The sequence below is a fragment of the Borostomias antarcticus genome (genome assembly GCF_949987555.1).
Source record: "Borostomias antarcticus genome assembly, chromosome: 1".
Taxonomy (NCBI): domain Eukaryota; kingdom Metazoa; phylum Chordata; class Actinopteri; order Stomiiformes; family Stomiidae; genus Borostomias; species Borostomias antarcticus.
In genome coordinates this window covers 43,315,108-43,337,607 of record NC_140234.1, presented here as the reverse complement: position 1 = coordinate 43,337,607, position 22,500 = coordinate 43,315,108, and the positions used below count along the sequence as shown (strand labels likewise).

The 22,500-nt window shown below is 43.3% G+C and overlaps 2 protein-coding genes across 3 annotated transcripts in view; one reads left to right on the top strand and one right to left on the bottom strand.

Annotated features, from left to right (window-relative positions):
• Positions 1–12,180, top strand: part of LOC311317157 (amyloid protein-binding protein 2-like) — a 24,066-nt gene extending 11,886 nt beyond the window's left edge. For both annotated transcript variants that reach the window (XM_084448188.1, XM_084448189.1), the window contains 3 exons: positions 1,213–1,403; positions 3,214–3,379; positions 9,930–12,180. In XM_084448188.1, the coding sequence (XP_084304314.1) occupies positions 1,213–1,403; positions 3,214–3,379; positions 9,930–10,192 (620 nt within the window). In that variant the 3' untranslated portion in view covers positions 10,193–12,180. The remainder of the gene's footprint in view (positions 1–1,212; positions 1,404–3,213; positions 3,380–9,929) is intronic.
• A 1,710-nt stretch (positions 12,181–13,890) lies between these two features.
• LOC311307036 (uncharacterized protein) lies at positions 13,891–15,371 on the bottom strand (the record flags this gene model as incomplete). The annotated part of the gene is made up of 6 exons (XM_084435776.1): positions 15,292–15,371; positions 14,995–15,090; positions 14,788–14,900; positions 14,396–14,519; positions 14,123–14,283; positions 13,891–13,956 (listed from the first exon to the last, which is right to left on the bottom strand). The coding sequence occupies exons 1-6, from the start codon at positions 15,329–15,331 to the stop codon at positions 13,891–13,893; spliced, it is 600 nt and encodes a 199-aa protein (XP_084291902.1). The 5' UTR covers positions 15,332–15,371.
• Between the last annotated feature and the right edge of the window lie 7,129 nt (positions 15,372–22,500).

Sequence of the window (22,500 nt, the reverse complement as noted above, 5' to 3'; positions counted from 1 at the left end):
AATTCATTTTCAAACTGTATAGTTTGCATATAGTGGTTAATGCAAACAATATAATACAGGATGGCAAGTGCCATGATCAATCCCAGTACTCATCAATTACAGAGCAGTTTGGGTGCTCCCGCCCCTGACACATCTGACCAATAAGTGAAATGAGCATGCATTTTGGTTCACTTCACCAATGAATCAGTTGGTCTGGAAAAGAACCCAAGAATAGGTGTGAAAGCGACCAAACCAGCTCAAAAATGAAACAATGTATCAATTTGCTAAACTGGTGCGAACCAAATAAGTGGACTAAAGTGAACTAACAGGTGAAAAAACGCCTGAAGCTCCATCTTGGCTGCCGCCACCAACAGAGCAACTCAAGTCAAGATTTAAATGTTGAAAAGCCATTGGGAGAAAGCGAAACGTTCAGATAAAATGTAAAAGTGACTGTAGTCCAGAGGTACATTTTTCTTGTGAATTTTATAGAATGTTCCAAATAGAGTTTTGAGGTTATGGCGACAGTTCTTAGGATGTCACAACTGAGCCGTGGCACCATCTGTAGAATCTTCATGACAGCTCAGCATTCTAGTTTTAAATGAGAATCTTCATGACAACTCGGCATTCTAGTTCTAGAATCTTCATGATAGCTCAGCATTCTAGTTCTAGAATCTTCATGACAGCTCAACATTCTAGTTCTAGAACCTTCAGGACAGCTCAGCATTCTAGCTCTAGAATCTTCATGACAGCTCAGCATTCTAATTCTAGAATCTTCATGACAGTTCAGCATTCTAGTTCCTCCTTGTTGAGTGTTCCATGGAGTAGCCTACACAGCTTCTGATGGGATGGAGTAGAATGGACACCTTGTTATTCATGTTCATGTACATTTCTCATGAACATGAATCATTCCTCCCTTCCAGACTTGCCCTCATTCTAGTGTAGCACATTTCACCCAAAAATGATACTGTTATTCCTCATTGTCTCGCAGTGGCCTGTTTAACATATCTGAATTACATAGAGTCTATAACAAATTACCGTACAGTACAAGTAGTCTTGCTTATGTGTGTGTGTGCGTGGGGGGGGGGGGGGCATGAGTGTTTCATTTTGTGCAACTGTTGGCATGTTTGGCATGTTTGTTTGGGTATGTGGTAAGTGCATGTATGTTTGTGTATTTATGCCTGTAGGTGTGTGTGAAGTGCAATTAATGAGTTGTTCTTCATCCACCCTCCCCAGCTCTGATCCTGGAGGAGATAGCCATCGACTGCCACAACAAGGAGACAGAGGAGCGCCTCCTGCAGGAGGCCCACGACCTGCACCTTTCCTCCCTGCAGCTGGCCAAGAAGGCCTTCGGAGAGTTCAATGTCCAGACCGCTAAGCACTATGGCAACCTGGGGCGCCTTTACCAGTCCATGCGGAAGTTCAAGGTCAGACTGAACCCCAGACCCCCTCGTAGGTCATAGACATGTCATACATAGCACTGTTCATACAAATAAATGTAGCACACAGTGCTTTACAGAAAAATTAAAAACAGTTAAAATAGTAGATAAAGAGAATTAAACATAACAAATCATGTATGGTAAACGAGAATAGAAAGAAGAGAAATGGAAAGTAAGTAAAAAATGGTATAAAAATAAAATATAGGTAATACTACATGATGAAAGTGAGATTAAAAAGGTATGTCTTATGCTACGTTCACACCAGGCGCGGCGAGAAAATTTGCGCCGCCCAGTTCAGCCCAATCTCGCCGCGGGATCCAATGGGTTGCCGCGCGAATCCGCCGCAGAAAGTAAAAAAAATTAAACTTTTGCGAATGTCGCCGCGCAGGCGAATCCTGGCCGCCGCGCCACCGGGTTCACCTGATTCACTCAACAACAGGGAAACAACGAAATGATGCCTGCTTTTCAAATGGCCAGTTAGATTTGATGTGTTAAAATCCTTGGCTCTAATACCTCCTCTTGAAATGTCACTTGAACAAGTTTTATAAGTTGCATAGCGCAAATCTTTGTCTGAGATGGTGAAATATCCCCACACGGCCGACATTTTTATTTCACTTTAATTTGAAAGCAAACTACACGTGTGTTTGCAGCGTTACGTCATGGATCTTCTCCGAATCTGCAGCTGGGTAGGCTACATTTTGCAACAAAAAAAGCCGTAATTGTTGTGACATTACATTGGCCACTACCATCGGTGAATGACATTTTATTTGCCGATGGGCCTATGGCAGTCAACAAGGCCAACATCGGCCGATGCCGATGCATCGGTGCATCCCTACATGTAACCATAGTTACCTCGACACCAGGAAGTGTACAGTCACACTACCTTTTAATCCCCAAACATAATTAAGATACACGCTACCTAACAGGCCATATCCTGGAATTTGCATTATTTGGAAAAAGTACGATAAAGGTATAACGATTGCGCGTCTCCCCCGCGACACCGAGGAAAAGCAGCCTGCAGCCGGCCACGCAAGCTTGGAGGCTTGGGCTATTAGACTTATAGCTTTCAGCCAGCTACGAACAGTCGCTATAGACCTAGTTAGTCAAATAAGTACAACTGTGGGTCTTACCAGAAGACGGATCATTTGCGCTGTGAAACCAACATTAAATCCGCATTATTCACCAGTCTAACGTTATTTAACTTAGTAGGTGTCCAACAAAGCCAGTTGAACACTGAAACGTTACTGTTCTGGGTTCAACATCTGTCAGTTGTGGGATGTTGTAATTTAAAGGAATCAAGCAGAATACCACTGCTATAACTGATTGTTAGATCAATTTAATAATTATATCTCATTTCATATACCAAGGCAACACAATACGCTTTACAGAAAGAGGGAGAGGATGTAGCCTACATGTAGCCTACTTATCCTACCCCTAATTATGTGGTAGATTGCATGCGGAGCGCAATATATGCTCAGTCAATCAGAATAACGGAGTAATGTGTTTATATATTCAATGAATCAGAATAACACAGTGTAATATGTTTATATACTCAGTGAATCAAAATAACTCAGTGAATCAAAATAACTCAGTGAATCAGAACAACTCAGTGAATCCGAATAACAGTGAATCAGAATAATTCAGTGAATCATAATAACACAATGAATCAGAATAGCTCAGTGTAATATGTTTTGTGCCAGGCCGCCACCAATATGCAAATGTATTATTACACATAATAGATTTTTACATTGTTTATGTATGTTTCGGTTGACCAATTTTTTGTGTGTGTTGCATTCAGGAGGCCGAGGAGATGCACATCAAGGCCATCCAGATCAAGGAGCAGCTGCTGGGCCAGGAAGACTACGAGGTGGCTCTGTCCGTGGGCCACCTGGCCTCCCTGTATAACTACGACATGAACCAGTACGAGGACGCCGAGAGGCTTTACCTGCGCTCCATCGCTATCGGTGAGAGGCGCACACACATGAGATGCACCTATCACCATCTCCACGTGTGTGATTATACCAGGTTCCTTTGGGTAGGATAGTTAAAGCTACACTATGTAATAGGGATGTCACAAGAACCGATACTTGACTACCAAGTCAATGCCAAAATTCTGAAAATATGACGGTACTCATTTTCCACAGTACCGTAGGTACCAGGGATGCAATTCTTCTGGACCTGATGGGTGAATATTACTCCTACTAGTGTACCAATAGCATAGTATTGTTAGCTAACTTTCTTGGATTGAGGAGACACAAAACAACACAAATAACTTGTCTCAGAATGGGTTTGTATGCGGCTGCTAGTCTAGTAATATTAATGAGACCCGCTCAACTTTGTCTTACACATTAGCCTCACGTCATCAGGCTCTCCTCTGTACTTTCACATAGATATTCTAGGCTACATCTCTTGAAAATGTACCATTTCCAATTCAATTTTATGAATCTATGTTGTACCACTATAAACAAGAGGACTGATAGTAACCTACCAAAATGAGTCAAAAACTTGAAATGGCTTTAAAAAAACACATCTTGGGCTGTTTGGCTAGTGCTACTTGCTAGCTTAGCTAGTGCTAGCCATAACCACCACGTCTTGTTGAGGTCAGCTGCTTCTCTATAGCCAAGCCTTAAAGAAACATTTTAGCCCATCAGGTTTTTATTTTGCATAATGCCTGTGTATCCACAGGTATCTGTGTAGTCCTATGCTGTTTTCTTAGTCACTGAGCTAAGCTACCCGATAATTGAGGTCTCATAATCTTCCTTTCACAGTAGCCTACAGTATCAGACAGAAGATGATTTAATAAAATAGGCTGTATGTTGAAGTAGGCTACATGGGATTTTTACTTCTTTTTTTTCCTGTGGTATTGATTTTTTAATTATTTATCAAATTGTTGGTATTGTGACATCCCTACTATGTGATGTTTGCGCTACGACCTAGCAGTGAGGGAAAAGTCCCATCTGCTTAGGGTAAATTCAGTCTCCTTCACATTCACGGTTTGTCTTTTGGTATGCCCACACTCCCAAATAAGGCAGAGCATCCATCTTCAAAGTCCGGACTCCGGTCCGGACCCAACCACAGCTGTCTCCGGACTCTGAGCAAATTATACTTTTCATAGTATTATTTCCGAGACATTGCCACAATGCAACGAGTCAGATTTTTCCGCTTTCTCCGCTGCAAGCAGCACTTTGAATGTCCTCTGCTTCGAGGGGTTGGCGTCGGCAGTGTTGCCAGATTTGGAGGTTTTCCGATAACATTGGGAGCTTTGATAACACTAGGCAGTTGGAAAATTGTCAATCCGATCTGGCAACACTGCGGTCATGTGAGTTGACAGCGCAACTATAGTAACGTTAGTTTCGTCTGCAGTTAGCTAGCTAGTAGCTAGTCTGACGTTAGTTATAGCCTCAGTTATTTCTAATGTAGCTGGCATATTCAAAGGTGGCCAAAAGAAAAGTCGACAGTGAAAATAGGTCATTCAGATGAATAGATAGAAAAATATGCCTTCATCCTACCTCCAACGAGCACCTTAGCGAAGTGCTTAATATGCCACAAAACGGTAGCTCTTGTAGTGGCAATTTGAAACGCCACTATGAAACAAAATAGTCATTTTGAAGCAACCTTTCCAGAAAAATCAATGGGATAAAATTGGACAGGAGGAGTGGATACGGGAGGTGAGGAGAGGATACGGGAGGTGAGGAGAGGATACAGGAGGTGAGGAAATAAGACAGGAGGAGAGGATACAGGAAGTGAGGAGAGGAGACAAGAGGAGAGGAGAGAGGATACAGGAGGTGAGGAGAGGAGACAGGAGGAGAGAAAGAAGACGAAGCGAGGAGATGGGAGAGGAGACGGGACTTAAAATGGTTTGATTCACCTTTGTTGGGTGTGTGTGTGTGTGTGTGAACCAGCTGGGTGGGGGGTTGTATTATAATTGTTTTTTTTAAAGACGAACTTTTGGATTATATTGGTGGTGGACCTTAAGAATTTGTATTTGAGTACCCCTGCTCTAGAGGAATGCCCTATGTTGCTGATTGAATTTCAGCAGATGCACCCGATTAGAATCAGGTTGGGCCCTGCCTCTAAGGGAGGAGGCACCCTCAGCCGCAAGCATTTTTTGTTTGTTTTAAAGCTCTTTAATAATTAGGGGTCCTATGCATTAGCGTATGAACCCTCTTGTAATTGTTGGTATTCTTCTTCCTCTTCATCTTCAACTACAGACCATGAGTAACCAAGGCATAAAGAGGCACCACAATTCGACCCTAGGGGGCGCTACAGTCATAGATTCAAAAAGGCAAAGTTCAAAGTGCTGGCACTTCCATGCCGTTGGACAAAAATGTATGAAACTTGGTAAACTTACGTCATTCCTCATGGGGAGAAACTTTGCCATATGGACCCATGATGGATTTGGATGCAGGTTGAGAATTTCACAAAACTTACAAAACATTTCTTCTCATAAATTTCACAGGCATGTGAGAATCCAAGTCTATATACAGTCAGCCAAACTTCAATACTTCGCCCTACCACGTGGTCAGAGCAACAATGACAGTGGCAGCGGCAGTAAAATAATAACAATCCGCAACCACGAGGGACAGTAGAGCACAGCTACAGGGACAGTAGGCTACTAGGCTTCTCTGACATTCTGGTTGCCTTTGCTTATAATGTAGGCTAAGTTTCTCAGTTCAACCGGTCTGAATTGCAAACTGCTTTTTTGGATTAGCAGAGACCATAAAAGAGCCTCCATGAAATTGGTTATTTGAAGGGATATCCTTTTACCAACTGATTGGATTTCATTAATTCTTTAGATTCAGATTCTTTAGAAACTCAAAAATTACTAATTTTCAACCCCTATTTTCAACGATGCAGTCAGAGTAACAACATTACAACATTAAATATACAATCAATAAATAGCAGTAAACCAGTGAGGATTATTTCATTTCAACCCGTATTTACCAACGCATGATACGTTTATTTGATTGAAGGCACACACAAACACGGCCGCCCAAGTGGCACAATCGTTAGTGCTGCAGACTTGTAACATGAGGCTTGCGGCTTCAACTCTCCATCCTACTGTTTTAGGGTGGTACTTTTAGTAATGAAATTTTGTTTTGCAAATGTTGACCCCTTTACGTCCCATCTATCAATCAGCCAATTCACTAGCGTCAAAATAATGCTGCAATGTTGGCCAATGTAATTCCAAAATACGTAATTTATTCGTTTCAAAGCGTATTTTGCGTATCGAAATAATTATATTTCAAAAGTCAAAAATCAAACCTATCAGAAAAATATAGACTATCTTTTCACAATGAAAGTCATTCAGCCTAGCTGAGAAGAGCCAGGTGACGCGAGGCTACATTCAGCCAAGCCTGATAGACACAAGTCGAATTCTGTTACGAGAGGCTGACCAGGGAGGAATACAATGACCACATCGACCATCTCCAGACAGTGATACCCAAACTCATTGCGGCTGGTGGTGGCAAAGCGCATTGTGTTGCCTCTGGGTATGAAATGCGCTATACAAATAAAGCTTTGATTGATTGATTGAATATGGGCCACTAGGCTTCCTACTCACTGAGTGTTAGGCGACATGTATTTTCAGTAGGATATGCCTATTTCTTGTCAGATGGCACATGCATTTGTGGACACTATTCTGTAAAACTGAAAGAATAAAATTACATTCAACATTCATTGAAGTGGTCCAGTTGTATGGTCGGATAGGCTAATAATAGCCTAATAAACATAAATTGAGGGCATGTATTTTTAGTGTTTGCTGGTAGCGAATGTCAGAAAGACAGGGAGGAATCTATTCAAATGTTTGTGATAATTACGCTATTGATGACATAGCCTATTCACACTCATTCACCATCAGTCCTACGGACCATTTCATGCCAAAATGAATGAATGAATGGATATTAGTCCGTTCATTGCATAAGTGTTTGAATGAGCGAGTGGACGTTAAATCGCAGCAGTAGGAATATTGCTGGTTAATTGGATAGGATAGCTTTTGTTATTCCCCAGGGTGGAGAAATTTGGATTTTCATAACGGCAAGGTGTGCCTGGGCTGAGGGACATGCACCATACAGTTTGCACATACACAGTATATGCTACAAACACACTGGAGTTTGTATGTCGGTCACACATAAACACAAATAAAATTGGACACACAACAGCCTCACATGCCACCTCCACTGGCACCAGCAAGTCGAAAAGAAATTTGAGAATAAATTACATATTTGTGAACTTTTTCTTTTTAATATAAAAAAAACATACTCAGTATGTCAAGGAGCATCATCACCTTGAAAAAAAAGCTTATGGGGGAAAACAACCAAGACTATGGAATTCCTCACAAGTCGCTCTTTTTAGGTTTTTCTTGGTTAGGGCTTCGGTGGGTGTCGTAGCTGAACCATGGTGAGACTGTCATCTCTCATCCACACCCTGGAAGAATTGACATGTCCTGGAATACCCAGTGTTTTTTTTTTTACCACTGCCCCTGATAGCGGCAAGGTGTTATAGATGGATACAATAAGGTACGAGACATCACAGTAGCCTATACTGAAATACTCTGATATACCTGCTAGAGTTCATGTTGCAGCACTCATGAAGATAATGCAAATACTAACAGAAGTGACAGCAAAAGAAAGAGGAAGTGATTTGCTAACTCTGGATCTTGTCTAGGGTCGAAATCACATGAGAATAAGTCGCAGTAGCAACCTTCATCTTGCTTATAGACTATGTCAATATGCACAATATACAATATCATGTACAATATACATGATATAATACAAATAATATACGCTTAAACTATAGGCAGTTATCCTACAGGCTTACTGCCAGGCGAATTGAGTTTGCTTGCTCAATGACACCTCCTAGCGGCTATTGTGCAACACTGAATAAGGAAGTGGTCTGGAGTGGTCCCAAACGGTCTAAAACTTGGCTGCCATTGTAGTTGCTCTGACCACGTGGTAGGGCAAGGTATCAAAGTTTGGCTGACTGTATAGGGTGCACTGTTCACAGCTAAGAAATCCAATCCAAGATGGCGGAGAAACTGGAATTTAAGGAGTGCATAAGTGCTTATTTTGTACAACAGTATTCCAGGGATCTGAAACTCACTTTAACACGAAGAGATATAAAAAAAAAAAGAATTTAGAAAAAAGACGGAAATTACAGGCATTTGAAATTCGACCATTTTGTCCGGAAGCTAATTCTAATGCTAATATAGCGCTCTAAAGACAATTTTTTCATGAACGCTTTACCCGATTCAGTCGGCATCGCACATTTGTACTCTTGGTCATTGTCTCAATCAAGTGTGATAAGAACACGTTTCGATTTGTGGTGTGACAAATGTGGCACTTTATGCTAAGTACAGCAGTTTCAAAACATGCACACTGCCCTCTGGCTGCTAGGTAGTATATAACATACTGGTAAGTGTGTGACACAATGACCTCAGTACAGAATAGATGACGCTGTCATGCCATATTGAATCCAGTGAAAACCAGCTACAAACCTTAGCTGGTCATTAGCTGGTCTTGCTGGATTTACTTGGTGGGCCACCCTGTCAGTCTACCCACCTGTCTGTCAGTCTACCCACCTGCCTGTCGGTCTACCAGTCTACCCACTTGCCTGTCAGTCTACCCACCTGTCTGTCAGTCTACCCACCTGTCTGTCAGTCTACCCACCTGTTTGTCAGTCTACCCACCTGTCAGTCTACCCACCTGCCTGTCAGTCTACCCACCTGTCTACCAGTCTACCCACCTGTCTGTCAGTCTACCCACCTGTCTACCAGTCTACCCACCTGTCTACCAGTCTACCCACCTGTCTACCAGTCTACCCACCTGTCTACCAGTCTACCCACCTGTCTGTCAGTCTACCCACCCGTCTACCCACCTGTCTGTCAGTCTACCCACCCGTCTACCAGTCTACCCACCTGTCTGTCAGTCTACCCACCTGCCTGTCAGTCTGCGGCTGGATGGTATATACAATTGTGCCCGTGGTAAATGTGTTACACAATGACCTCAATACAGAGTAGATGGTGCTGTCATACCATACTGATCTAGCGAGAACCAGCTACAAACCTTATTTGGTCATTAGGTGGATGGCAGAGAGAGAACTGGAGAGAGAGAGAGAGCGTCAGTCTCCTCCTGTCTGTCAGTCTTAAGGGGGCGTAACCATCATTGCCGCTTGCGGCTTAAATTATATTTTCTGTAACAGAACCAAACAGCAGTCTACAAAGACAGTTTTCGTAGAGGAGCTCAAACACGTGTCGCTTTTGATTTATCATAGCCATATTTAAATGTTTAAAATCTTGACATCTTAAATCTTATACTGCAGTTTTTGTGCCTGTTGAGGTCACCAGGAAATGAATTCAAATTCAATTCACCCATCTGATTTGGCCTCTTTTTTATTTCACAAAATGGAAAGATTGCTCCAGAATTCACCTCACCATATGCTCAATCCTTGTTTATATTGTTAACAACACACACACACACGCATGCATGCTAACATCCACTTTCTGGTCCCCCTTAGGCAAGAAGCTGTTTGGGGAGGGCTACAGTGGGCTGGAGTACGACTACCGGGGCCTGATCAAGCTCTACAACTCTGTGGGGAACTACGAGAAGGTGTTCGAGTACCACAACGTGCTGTCCAATTGGAACCGCCTGAGGGACAGGCAGTTTGCTGTGGCTGACGCCCTTGAGGACGTCAACACCTCCCCCCAGCAAACCCAGGAAGTGGTGCAGGCCTTCCTGTTGGCCCAGAGCCTCGGACCCATCCGCCCATGCCTGGGCTGAGGGACATGCACCATAAAGTATATGCTACAAACACTCTGGAGTTCGTACGTCGGTCACACATAAAGACAAATAAAATCGGACCCACAACAGCCTCACATGCCACCTCCACTGGCACCAGCAAGTCGAAAAGAAATTTGAGAAGAAAATACATATTTGTGAACTTTTTAATATAAAAAAAAAACATACACAGTGTGTCAAGGAGCATCATCACCTTGAAAAAAAAGCCTATGGGGGAAAACAACAACAACCAAGACTATGGAATTCCTCACAAGTCACTCTTTTTAGGTTTTTCTTGGTTAGGGCTTCGGTGGGTGTCGTAGCTGAACCATGGTGAGACTGTCATCTCTAATCCACACCCTGGAAGAATTGACATGTCCTGGAATACCCAGTATGTTTTTTTTTTTTTACCACTGCCCCTTATTTTCTGTCTGCGGCCTACTGGCCACACAAAACACTATTTACTATGTCTCAACCACTGTCCTCACCGATATCAACACCACTGAGGGGGACAGGGGACGAAGAAAGAAAAGTTCTGTTTTTTTTTGTCACTTGTACAATAAAATGATGTTGGTGGTTTTATCTGAGCAGTCCATAGCATTCTCACAAGAAACACCTCATTTAAAGGATGAACTCTGCCTCTCTGTCTGACTGTCTTTCATAGTGTGTTGCAGGTCCTCAAATACATTCCTTGGACCTTCTGTGAAATAAACAATTTATTTTGGACCATTCTGGAGAGGTATATTCAATGGACTATTGGACTAGTGGATATATTGTGACTACACATATACTGGCTTTTTTGTGGTTTCATTTGATTTTACTTTTGAGAATAGTACTGACCTAGATTAATTTAAATGCTAATAATTTATATGCAAAGTGTGTTATATGTAAACTTTGCAGATGTATGCGCCAAATGGTTTGTGAGGGAAGCTGGGAGTTACTCAGAAAATGTATGGATGGACAATGGGGAGAGAGGGTGTGTGGTAGGGCCTGTTTACTGACAGGTGAAACTTGTTTATGTGCATACAGTAAGTGAGTGAGTATGCCTGCTTAGATGTAGGCCATCATGAGTAGTGCAGGGCTCCATTGATGAATAGCAGCCTTACACTGGCCTGTTCTGCCCGTATGCCTGTCAGACGTTGTCTGTGGACCCGCATTTCAGCGTTGTTCTGAAAAGGACACAACCTGGGGATCAATCCAATTGTGTGTTTTAACCTCTGTGCACTTGATCCTCAATCCATCTATTCTCTCCAAACTGTTAGAAATTCTCTCATTGGGGATCTAAGAATCTCTTTGTATTTGTGCAAGTTGAGGCATAAGCGGTCCCCTTCTGCCTATATCAAACTGCACTGACAAAGCGCTTTTACATTCACACGTCACACCTTTTGTCTTTAGCTATGAAGCCGATGTTTTTCCTTTTGTCAATATAAGAAAAAGTATCTTCGCCTTGCTCTCGACTCAGTGCTACGATGGACTCTTTTCTGTGCTCTTTGTTGCTCAATAGCTGTTGGATGTCCCTTTGCAGTAGTGAGCGTATTTGCGTCTGCTGCAGAGTGCTGTAACACCCTAGCCCAGCCCCAGCTGAAGTCCAAGCCTTACTAGCCCTTAAAGGACACTCGGCTACCCCGCCCTGGCGTCGAGAGGCAGTCTTCTCCCTCGCACTCCCGCTTACTTTCTTAAGTCCCACTAACTCCTAAACCCCGGCCAAGCATTGCAACTACTGGCTAACTATCAGATAGTGACTGGAAAATACACCTGCCAACTGCCAAGGATGTTTCAGTTAGCAGAGAATGCTACTTCCAGGCCTCTCCTCAAGTGACTGACTGACCTGACCAGACCCATGTATCTGCAACTGTGTGGGAACTGGCTCCCAAGTAGCCTCCAGAAACGAATGTTACTCTTGGAATGTAACAGGGGGAAGTGATCTTAATGGGTGCATCTGGATGTGGCAATAAATAGTGGTCCACAATGTGACCCGTGTCAGGAAGGGACTAGGGACTGTGATGGGCTGGAGGATGGGGGGGGCTGCCTTGCTTGATCAGACTAAGATGGACAAGACAAGTGGAAGATGCTAAATAAAGCTGTGATCTCTCAAAATGGTGGATGTGTATTTATCTCGGAGTCATGAAGATGCATGTTTTGGCATGTTTTCACAATGAGAAGGACAGAATGGGCGGGTCCCAGTGACGAGGTTAGTGAGTTGAGGCTCCCCAAACCCGTCCCGCTGCCTTGGGCCAACCAACCTATCCCCTTTGTGAAATGAATGCAAACTGCGCCAGAACAGCAGCAGTAATTGAAGACCCGGGCTGCGTTATGAATCGCATACTTCTACTTACTTACTACCAGTACCTACTACAGCTGCCCTTAGAAAGTACGTACTTTGCAAGCAGTAGGCATCCAATTGGGACATACTACCTTGTCATAACATTGCGCCTTGAAATTTACCCACATCCGTCGCTGTCCATAACGCAACATTCGTCTACAGTTGTCACGACTTGCACGTGACCCACATTTCCGCTGCGCACAGGATTGTGGGTCATTATAGCCAGAAAAGCCTGCTGGCTTGCATACTGCAAAATACGACCGGATGTAGTAGGACATTCTGGTATTTTTGCCATTCTGCATGTGGCATACTATATTGGGACATACTACATCCTGTTTTGGCATACTATATATTAGGGTAGTATGCGATTCGGAACGCAGCCCCAGAGAACAGATTATTTGTCACTTCTGTCTGTGTGTCTTACCCCAGTATGCATGGTCTGAATTTATACTTAATTAACATGTAAATGTTGAGTTGTAAACTATTGCCACGGATCATATAGACTGCCCTTTGGACTTTCGACCTTTTAAGCAGTCATAAAAGTGCAGTCTTTCAAAACATTATTGGGTACACTGGCAAAATATATCAAAAGTAAATATTAAAAGTATATGAAAGGTAAAAAATAGATAATTGTAAGGCTTAAAAAAAGAATTGCAGCGATATATACTTAACAAATACAAGTGCACCCAGCTCATTCAATTAAAGGTATGGCAGGTGGTTTTGGAGCAACCAGGAAGAGTAGCCTAATCTAGATTTTGAAAATCCAACCGAAAAAATCTCCAGCCCTCTGTTCAGGCCTCCCAACAAAGCTACTGCTCCAAACCAGGGAAAACAATATGAGACACACGATAACCTGAAGAATCTAACCTCCAATTATCTTCTTTGGCTTTTCACTGAAGAAATTGTAAAACCAACATACAGTACAACATACAGTACAACATACAGTACAACATACAACATACAGTACATACATCGAGATAAATTAAATATAAAAAGCATAATTTTAGAGGTTTATCTAAACCCAAAATAATACAGCAGAAAAATAACTTGCATCTCAGTACTGGCTACCAGTAAGTCTGAGTTTTATGAAAAGTTGTAATTATAAGGGAATGGAGAGCTGCCAACATAGTAATAGTTTACCTTCACACAAGACTGTGGGTCTTGCAGGAGACTATCAAATAACTATTAGGTCTAGTAAGGTTTATTCAAATGATTCAAGTTAGTCATCAGTGATTGTAACATCATGCCCACTAGGACCCTAGGGGCTCTTGAGTAGTGCAGTTTCTTTGTAACAGACCTTTAGTTTTTTTTTTTTTTTTTTTTTTTCGATCATGGCAGTAGGTTAGTTTAGTTTCAGTCACGATCGTTTCAACAGTTGTCACTCTTCCTCCTCCTCTGCGTCATCTCTGGTGAGCTTTCTGATGTGAGACCATATGCACCACATCTGAGAGAGAGGGCGGGAGGGAGGGATCACCAAGTTGTCAAGAGGCCAAACGTACCATCAGCATGACTTCATTATGACCTGAGGTGCCTGCAGTGATCACCGTGTGTGTGTGTGTTTTCGCTAGATGCGTGCATGGCTGTAATCCCAGGCAGCAGTGGTCTGTTACCTCCACCGCCAGGCCCAGCAGCCTGCCCAGCGCCAGCACCACAGTCCCAGACACCTCCAGCCAGGAGGGGGCGCTCACAATCCCCCGCTGGCAGCCGTACAGCCACAGGGGGAGGCCGTGCAAACCGCCCATCACCCACATGCCCAGCGGTGTCCCAAACCCTGGGAGCAAACGTTTTAATTACAGGAGGTTCAGTCTAGGACCGCTGTGCCACTGACCACAATAGCTTCCACTGGAACAAATAGCCATGCAACATCTTGCTGAAATTCTCACCCTTTGCCATGATGGCCTGTACCCAGAACGGACTGTCTGTGAAACTGCTCTTCCACTGGGGACCTCTGGAGTTGTGGTTACACACAAACACACACCACTCCATGGAAGACACCAGCCAGCCACACTACAGAATAGAACACAATACTAGTAGGATTATACAATATAGAATAGCATAGAATATAAAGTGTATTTGCTATGTGTAACAAGTGCAGGTACATTGGGATGCTTGCCATCACATGTCCTTACAGTATCTTATCAGTGCTAATCAGTTCCTCATTCCAGTCCCAGGTACACTGCTAGACATTTTGTCTAGCAGTCTATCTGTAATATCTTTATCTAGAGAGAGACAGAGACCAGCAATAATCAGCTGTGCTCAGTGTTGCATACTGTACCTTACATATCAAGCTCCACAGCATGCCTCTGCCAAGGTTATCTATCACCACGTCCAGCCAGGCTCCGTACCGGGAGGCCTGCCCCAGTCTCCTGGCCACCCAGCCATCAACCCCTAAAGCACAGAAAAGATGTGTGACGCCATTCACGTAGATTGGTCGAAACAACACAAATCGCAGTAGAATAAGTTAGTGAAATTATTACTTTACCATCTAGGTTGACAAAGGTGGAGTAGAGGCACACAAAGACAGCTGGGTTGTTAAATGTTGACCAGGCAGCAAGGACAAGAGCCGCTCTAACATAGCCTTTGTGAATTTACAAACATGTATCATTGCTTATTAGGTTAGGCTACTAATAGGCTACACTACTACAAGTTGCAACGTAACTTCAGATTCAAATGCTAGTACTACCAGGTAGCCTTCTGCCGTGTTATGTAGTGTAGCTAACGTTACAGTGCAATGACGCATGCCTCTCGAGCCGCACACAAACAAATCAATTATTCTCACCAATAATGTTCGGCCAATATATCAAAACCTCAAGTCCCATTTTAATTATTCGTGATCAATTAAAGTGACAGTGGTCCCTCTTTCTCGCCAGCGACACAACAGTATCGTGACATGTTTGCACCCTTCGCTCCACGGATCTGGAGCGACACGCGTCTCTCTCCCGGAACACATAACGATGACGTAGACCTTGGGGTGAGTTCAATCTAAAAACGTTTTCCACCGTTTTGCTAAGGTTTCCGAGTTGAACGATAGGTTTCCGAGTTGAACGATATTTCCCCGAAACTGTGTGCGATTTCCTCGAAACGGTGTGCGACGGCCTTTGAGGTAGGTTTCTTCTCGTTTGGTGGGTGTGTCAGAGGTGTTACCGAATCGGCAGACTGTTATAACTCCTCGCCCTATCAACTAGGTGCAATGCTTGCAGAACACACCATAGGTGTTCAACGCACCTTGCCACCGTTAATGTCGTGATAAAGGTTTTGCAACGTTTTGTCGGGACTGAACTCAGCCCAGACAGGCGAAGAGATTGATGTTGTCGCCACCTAGCGGCCGCGTTTCACTTTAGAATGGCCTCCAAATCCTGTAGGTCTGCTACTGCCTACCGCAATACTTCTCACTCGACACTGGCTTCCTTGGGTCCTGAGCAATAGGCCTAAAGCTGCTGAATTTCAACTTCATACAGTGCCTGGTTCTCGAGAAAATGTAAATATAGACAGACCAAGGTTATAATAGTTTTGCTTTTTTCATTAGTTTTTATTTTTATATCGTTTTAACTTTTTGTTTTCAATTTCAGTTTAGTTTTGATTAGTTTTAAAGCAGGTTTGCTAGTTTAGTTTCGTTTTTATTTTTTGAAAATGCTTAGTTTTAGTTTAGTTTTTATTAGTTTCAGTATTAGTTTTAGTTTTTTTTTCTTCTGAGCTAGCCTCGTGAGACCATCCTGATCTCACAAGCTCACGTTGTTTCACTCCATGTGAAACAAACCATCTGGCGCACGTCAGGTTACTTCTGTGCAGGGACACAGCTAAAAAAAAATGGAGGATAGATTTCATATCCACCCAAAATACTAGGCTTATGTATGAAATGAAAAAGACTAAAACTAAGGATATTTTCTCAATAATTTTAGTTTATTTTAGTTAGTTTTGTAAACACACAATACAGTTTTAGTTAGTTATCGTTTTTTTGTAAAGTCTAGTTTTTATTTTTATTTCAGTTAACTAAAATGTTTTTTCACACCTAGTTTTCGTTTTTTAGTTAGTTTTCGTTAACTATAATAACCTTGAGACAGACATACAGACACTCCTTCCAGTGCTTGTTGAAAAGAGAATAATGTTCCTTTCATAATATTAGTATATAGTAAATAATAATTATAACAGTATAGACACAAACCTTTTCAGTGCATTCAGGTTCTTAAATCGGCACCATACCAACCATTGTAGCATGAACTTTGTTGTAGTTATGTTGCCATGCCATCTGTGGACGACCAACTGTCATTCTCCGCACATATCACATCCGTCACACGCTCTTGCATATTCCTCCTCTACAACATCAGTATCCATGACCCATACAGCAAACTCTGCCGCCCTGCACATGTATAGAGAGCATTACTCAGAACACTAGGGGCAGATAAATCTACTGAATCACCATAGATCATCATTACATTACAGTCATTTAGCTGACACTTTTATCCAAAGCGACTTACAATAATTGCATTTAACGTAGGAAAAGCCAATACTAGTACTACTACTTGCTGGAACTCACAAGTGCATCTCTAAAACAAGTGATTAAGAGCATAATCTAGTGCTAAAGACAAAGTGCAAGAATAGCAATCTAAAATACAATAGGTGCTTAAGAGGGAGGATCGTGGTAGTACTTCTTGAAGAGATGAGTTTTGAGCCTGCGGCGAAAGATGGGCAGCGACTCTACTGTCCTGACGTCAGTGGGCAGTTTGTTCCACCACTGTGGGGCCAGGACAGAGAAGAGCCATGACTGTGTCAATCGACCGTAAGGGCCTTGGAGTGATGGGGCAACCAGTCGCCCCGAGGTAGCAGAGCTATAGGGTATAGCATAGGGTTTGACCATGGCCTGGAGGTAGGAGGGGGCTGTTCCCCCGGAAAAGGGAAGTTGTGTGGGAGAACTTGGGGTGTTTGAACACCAGGCGAGTAGCAGCTTTCTGGACAAGTTCCAGGGGTATAATGGCTGATGCCGGCGCCCCAGCGAGGAGGGAGTTGCAGTAGTCCAGGCAGGAGATGACCAGGGCCTGGATGAGCACCTGCACCGTTTCATCAGTGAGGACAGGGCGAATCCTCCTAATGTTGTAGAGCATGAATCTGCAGGAGCGTGTGACGGATGTGATATGTGCGGAGAATGACAGTTGGTCGTCCAGGGCCAACTTGACTACGGTCAACGTCTGATACCTGTCTACCATAGAGCCTCTAATACCTGCCTACCATAGAACTGTCTACCATAGAGCCTCTAATACCTGCCTACCATAGAACTGTCTACCATAGAACCTCTAATACCTGCCTACCATAGAACTGTCTACCATAGAACCTCTAATACCTGCCTACCATAGAGCTGTCTACCATAGAACCTCTTATACCTGCCTACTATAGAGCTGTCTAACATAGAACCTCTTATACCTGCCTACCATAAAACTGTCTACCATAGAGCCTCTAATACCTGCCTACCATAAAACTGTCTACCATAGAACCTCTAATACCTGCCTACCATAGAACAGTCTACCATAGAACCTCTTATACCTGCCTACCATAAAACTGTCTACCATAGAACCTCTAATACCTGCCTACCATAGAACTGTCTACCATAGAACCTCTAATACCTGCCTACCATAGAACTGTCTACCATAGAACCTCTACTACCTGCCTACCATAGCCTCTAATACCTGCCTACCATAGCCTCTAATACCTGCCTACCATAGCCTCTTATACCTGCCTATCATAGCCTCTAATACCTGTCTACCATAGCCTCTAATACCTGCCTACCATAGAACTGTCTACCATAGAGCCTCTAATACCTGCCTACCATAGAACTGTCTACCATAGAGCCTCTAATACCTGCCTACCATAGAACCTCTACTACCTGCTCATGCTAACAGGACTTTCTAAGACAGGTCACCATCCTATAATGTCCTCGTTAGACAGATAGGGGCTCTGTAGATGTGGCCTCCTTCCTGTGGCGCCTTTGTGCCGAGGACAAAAGCAGCTAACGCCCGCATCATTCCAGATCCACGGCCAGCGCTGCATCCCACCTGCTTTGATAATGAATGCGGCAGGATTAGCCAGAAATGCCAGTGAAGAGTCATTATTATGGTGATCCTCACACTCTGTGATGTAATTGCACCTTGAAAGTGGTTCCGTAATCTAGGGATTAGTGGCATTAACATGCTTGAAGTGGAATAAGCCTAATTTTCATAGCACTGACGAGGACTGTTTCAGAAGGTGGCATGTCGCCCAAGTCTGAGCTCATGTTGCAAATAAGAAATGTGCTTGTAAATCCATGGATGATGCCGCACAGATTTGAATGTGCAGTGTATGCCGGTGAACTGTCTGTCTCTGAGACATTGTGCATAGAGAGAACACTGAGATAAATTATGGGAAAGTCAGGTTTTTTGGCACATGGCTTCCTGAACGGGGGTTTTTGTGTGTGTACGTTTATCTCTGAAGACATACCTCATACCTCTTCCAAAAAAAAAGAAAGAAAAGTACTCAAGGTCTGATACTGTACACTGATGGCACCGGATTGGTGGGATAACTTCTAGCCAGTGGCCAGTCAATCTAATTAAGGCAAATAAACCTCACCCAATCTTGATTATTACTGGCCAGATCAGGCTTTGTGTCACACTGTCACTGAAACAGCCAGACTTGATTGGTCCCTTGACAGAAAAAAAAAAAAGACTTTATTGGTCAGTCTTCACCGCTGCTTATATCAAAGTACTGGGGTCAGAAACTGCACTTCACCGAGTCCTCGCTGCTCTGCCTAGTTCAGCACCATCGACAGCACTCTTGACTCAGGACATTTTACTCCTCTGGATCACATTACATTACATTACAGTCATTTAGCTGACGCTTTACCCAAAGGGACTTACAATAATTGCATTTAACAAAGAAAAAGTCAGTGTACTACTACATGTACTTGCCAGAACTGCATCTCCTTTCTAGAACAAGTGACTAAGAGCATAATCTACTGCTGAGGGCAAAGTGAAGATTAACAAACTACAAATACAATAGGCGGGTAGTAATAGGGTAGTACTTTACTTGAAGAGGTGAGTTTTGAGCCTGCGGCGAAAGATGGGCAGCGACTCTGCTGTCCTGACGTCAGTGGGCAGTTTAAGTCCCACCCCTACATATTCCAGAGGGAAGCAGAAAAAAAAATCTTACAAATTCTTCCCTGACCTCTCTCAATGAGACGATCAAGCAAGCTCCTGGAAAATGTTTGTCTATTATTGGCTAAGAACATTTTACAGAGCAGTAAACATGGGGTAAATACTTCATAGGAGAGACATGACTATCAGTAGAGTATACAAACAGTTACAGAGATGTTGCCTACAGGCCATTATGTGTTAGCTATCTCTGTAGTCTCTAATATGATATTTAAGTGAATCATATAACAAAGCACAGTAAGCACTTAGCAGAACAGGCTCATAGAGAATGACAGAGGTGGGGAGACAGAAAGCAGAGAGCCAAGGGTAAAAAAGGGGTAGGGTTGGGTGGATTGGGACAGCTGACGACACAGAGTGGGAAGGAGCTGGACACGAGGAAGGCAGGGGCCTCTCCAGGAGCCATGGGGAGCCATCTGGAAGACCATAGCCGGGGGGGGCGTTCTCTCTTTAGAGTATAAGAGGGAGAGACACTAGGGAGGAGGGAGGAAGGCAGGGTTAGATGCTGTACTGGACATCTACAACAGACACTTTTTGATTTATTTATCGGACTCAGGGTGGTCTGCAGGTGTCAGTGGGGCATCCACTGGACCTGGTTAGAAAATAGGTAGTCTCTCTCCAGACTCAAATATTATGTTGAATCGCTGCGCTCCGCATGCTACAGAATAGAGTCTGTGCCACTTCACCGCCCAAGCTGGTGTTCTGAGGGCATATCGACAGTTCAAAATTGAAAGAGTGACAGGTCGTAGCAGCAAGAGGTAGAGCAAGAGAGACGCTAGCCCAGGTTAGATGGGCGGGGCATATCTATGAGTTGGAACACCTGATCGCGAAAGTCGTTACTGATTGGTATCACAGGTTCCTGCTAATCAATGAATTCCCAGGATTTGAGAACCAGATTTTTGCATGAAGTGTCCCAGACCCATAGAGAGATCTGCAGCATGCATAGCTTACGTAGTGTATCAGCAAAAGAACTCTCAAGGGTCTGGCGTTGAGACTAGAAAATAGGAGGGAGAGGCACTAGGGAGAGGGGAGGCAGAAAAGGGTTAGTAGCACACAGAGCAGCACAGATATTAAAACAGACCGTACCAGTCGCAGGGCAACCAGCATCTGTATATACATCTACATATACACACAGTGCATAACAGGATACACACCAATGTATACGAAGGATTCACAGGCAGGCTGGAGGCTGCCTTTCTGTGTCTCTAGGTCCTGGCTAGTGATTGTAGGCTAGACTGAAAAGGTACGTCTTGAGATCTCACTTGAATATTTCCATTGTTTCAGCCCTTCTTAGGTACTCTGGCAAGGTGTTCCAGAGGTTGGGGGCATAGAAACTGAAAGCTGCCTCTCTGTGTGTCTTGGTCCTGGATTTTGGAACTGTCAGGAGTTCAGTACCTGAGGACCTGAGTGGTCTGTTGGGCATGTACCTGACAAGCATGTCTGAAATGTATTCAGGTGCGCGACTGTTCGGAAACAGCATCAGTGCCAGTATGTGTATTATTCCAGTATGGAATGGTGGCGTAAATCCTCGTCCGTGTATTTAGTGAACATGTATAACGGTTCCCTGCAGGAGGTGTTGGGTCCTAATTTTTTCCCCGTTTGATTTGAGTAAATGACCCAGAGTGGACGAGACGGAGGGAGTCCCACCATCCACCTTATTTTCTTCTGTCATTTTTGATCTGATCTCTGTCACCCTCTCATTCTCTCCTTGTCATACACACAACTGTGTCTCACGTGTGTTTTATAAAATGTAAATGTAACTGACATCTGTGTATGTGTGTGATGTTTGCTTGTATTTGACTGCTCGTGTGTGTGCGGCTTGTGTGTGTGTGTGTTCGTTGACAATGTACTGTAACTGATTTGTGTGTTGGTGTGTTTTTCTGCATTTGCGTGTGTTTTTATATCCACCAATATACTGTACAGTGCTGCTAAAGGTTTCATGACCAATATGTACACTCAGATGAGCACAATTTGGGATTAAATAAGACTTGTGCTGTATAATTTGTGACCAAGTGATGGCAACTACTCAACCCTCTTATACAGTGAGAAGGAATCAAGTCTCCCAACAGGAAATTCTGCGGCCAAGTGTGCTGAAGCAGAGTCCTGCAGTTCTGCCTTCGGACCACATGATGGCAGTATGATTCAGCTCTGACACCCCCTGCAGTCTGTCCCTTTGTTCTCTTGCCAATATTTGTATTGTGCGTTTTACCCTCTAATGTCTCTAAAAGAAGAGAAAAAATAACACATCCTCGGGTTCAAATAAATAGCCTTTCACAGTTAATTTAATTGACTTTTTTGTACATAATCGAGGTAATTCTGTCTCTACTGAGGTAGCAAACAAGAATAGCACTGCCTGGGTGAGTGGTTGCCATGCAAACACAGATAGACTCCTGCAGACAAACTTCTGTTTTAGTTCAGCTGCTGTCAGGAAGCACTGTTTTAGTTCAGCTGCTGTCAGGAAGCACTGTTTTCTCTAGTAACTGACCTTGACCTTTACCTTGGCATGAAAAAGAGTTTAAAAAAGACAATGTACTCACCCTTGACCAATGTTTTCCAACAGTGTAACAATACGTGACATGTTTCAATGTTACATTTTTAAAAAGAGAACATTAAAGGGAAGCGTTTGTGTTTGTGTCGTGGATTGAGCGAAGACAGCAGTGGTGATGAGAATTGAGGTCACCATCAGACGTTCTTTGATCCCATCCTCTATTCATGGAAACGTCCCTGTCATGTTTGTGTGTGTGTGTGTCTGTGTGTGTGTGAGTGTGTGTGTGTGTGTGTGTGTGAGAGAGAGAGTGTGTGTGTTTGTGTGTGTG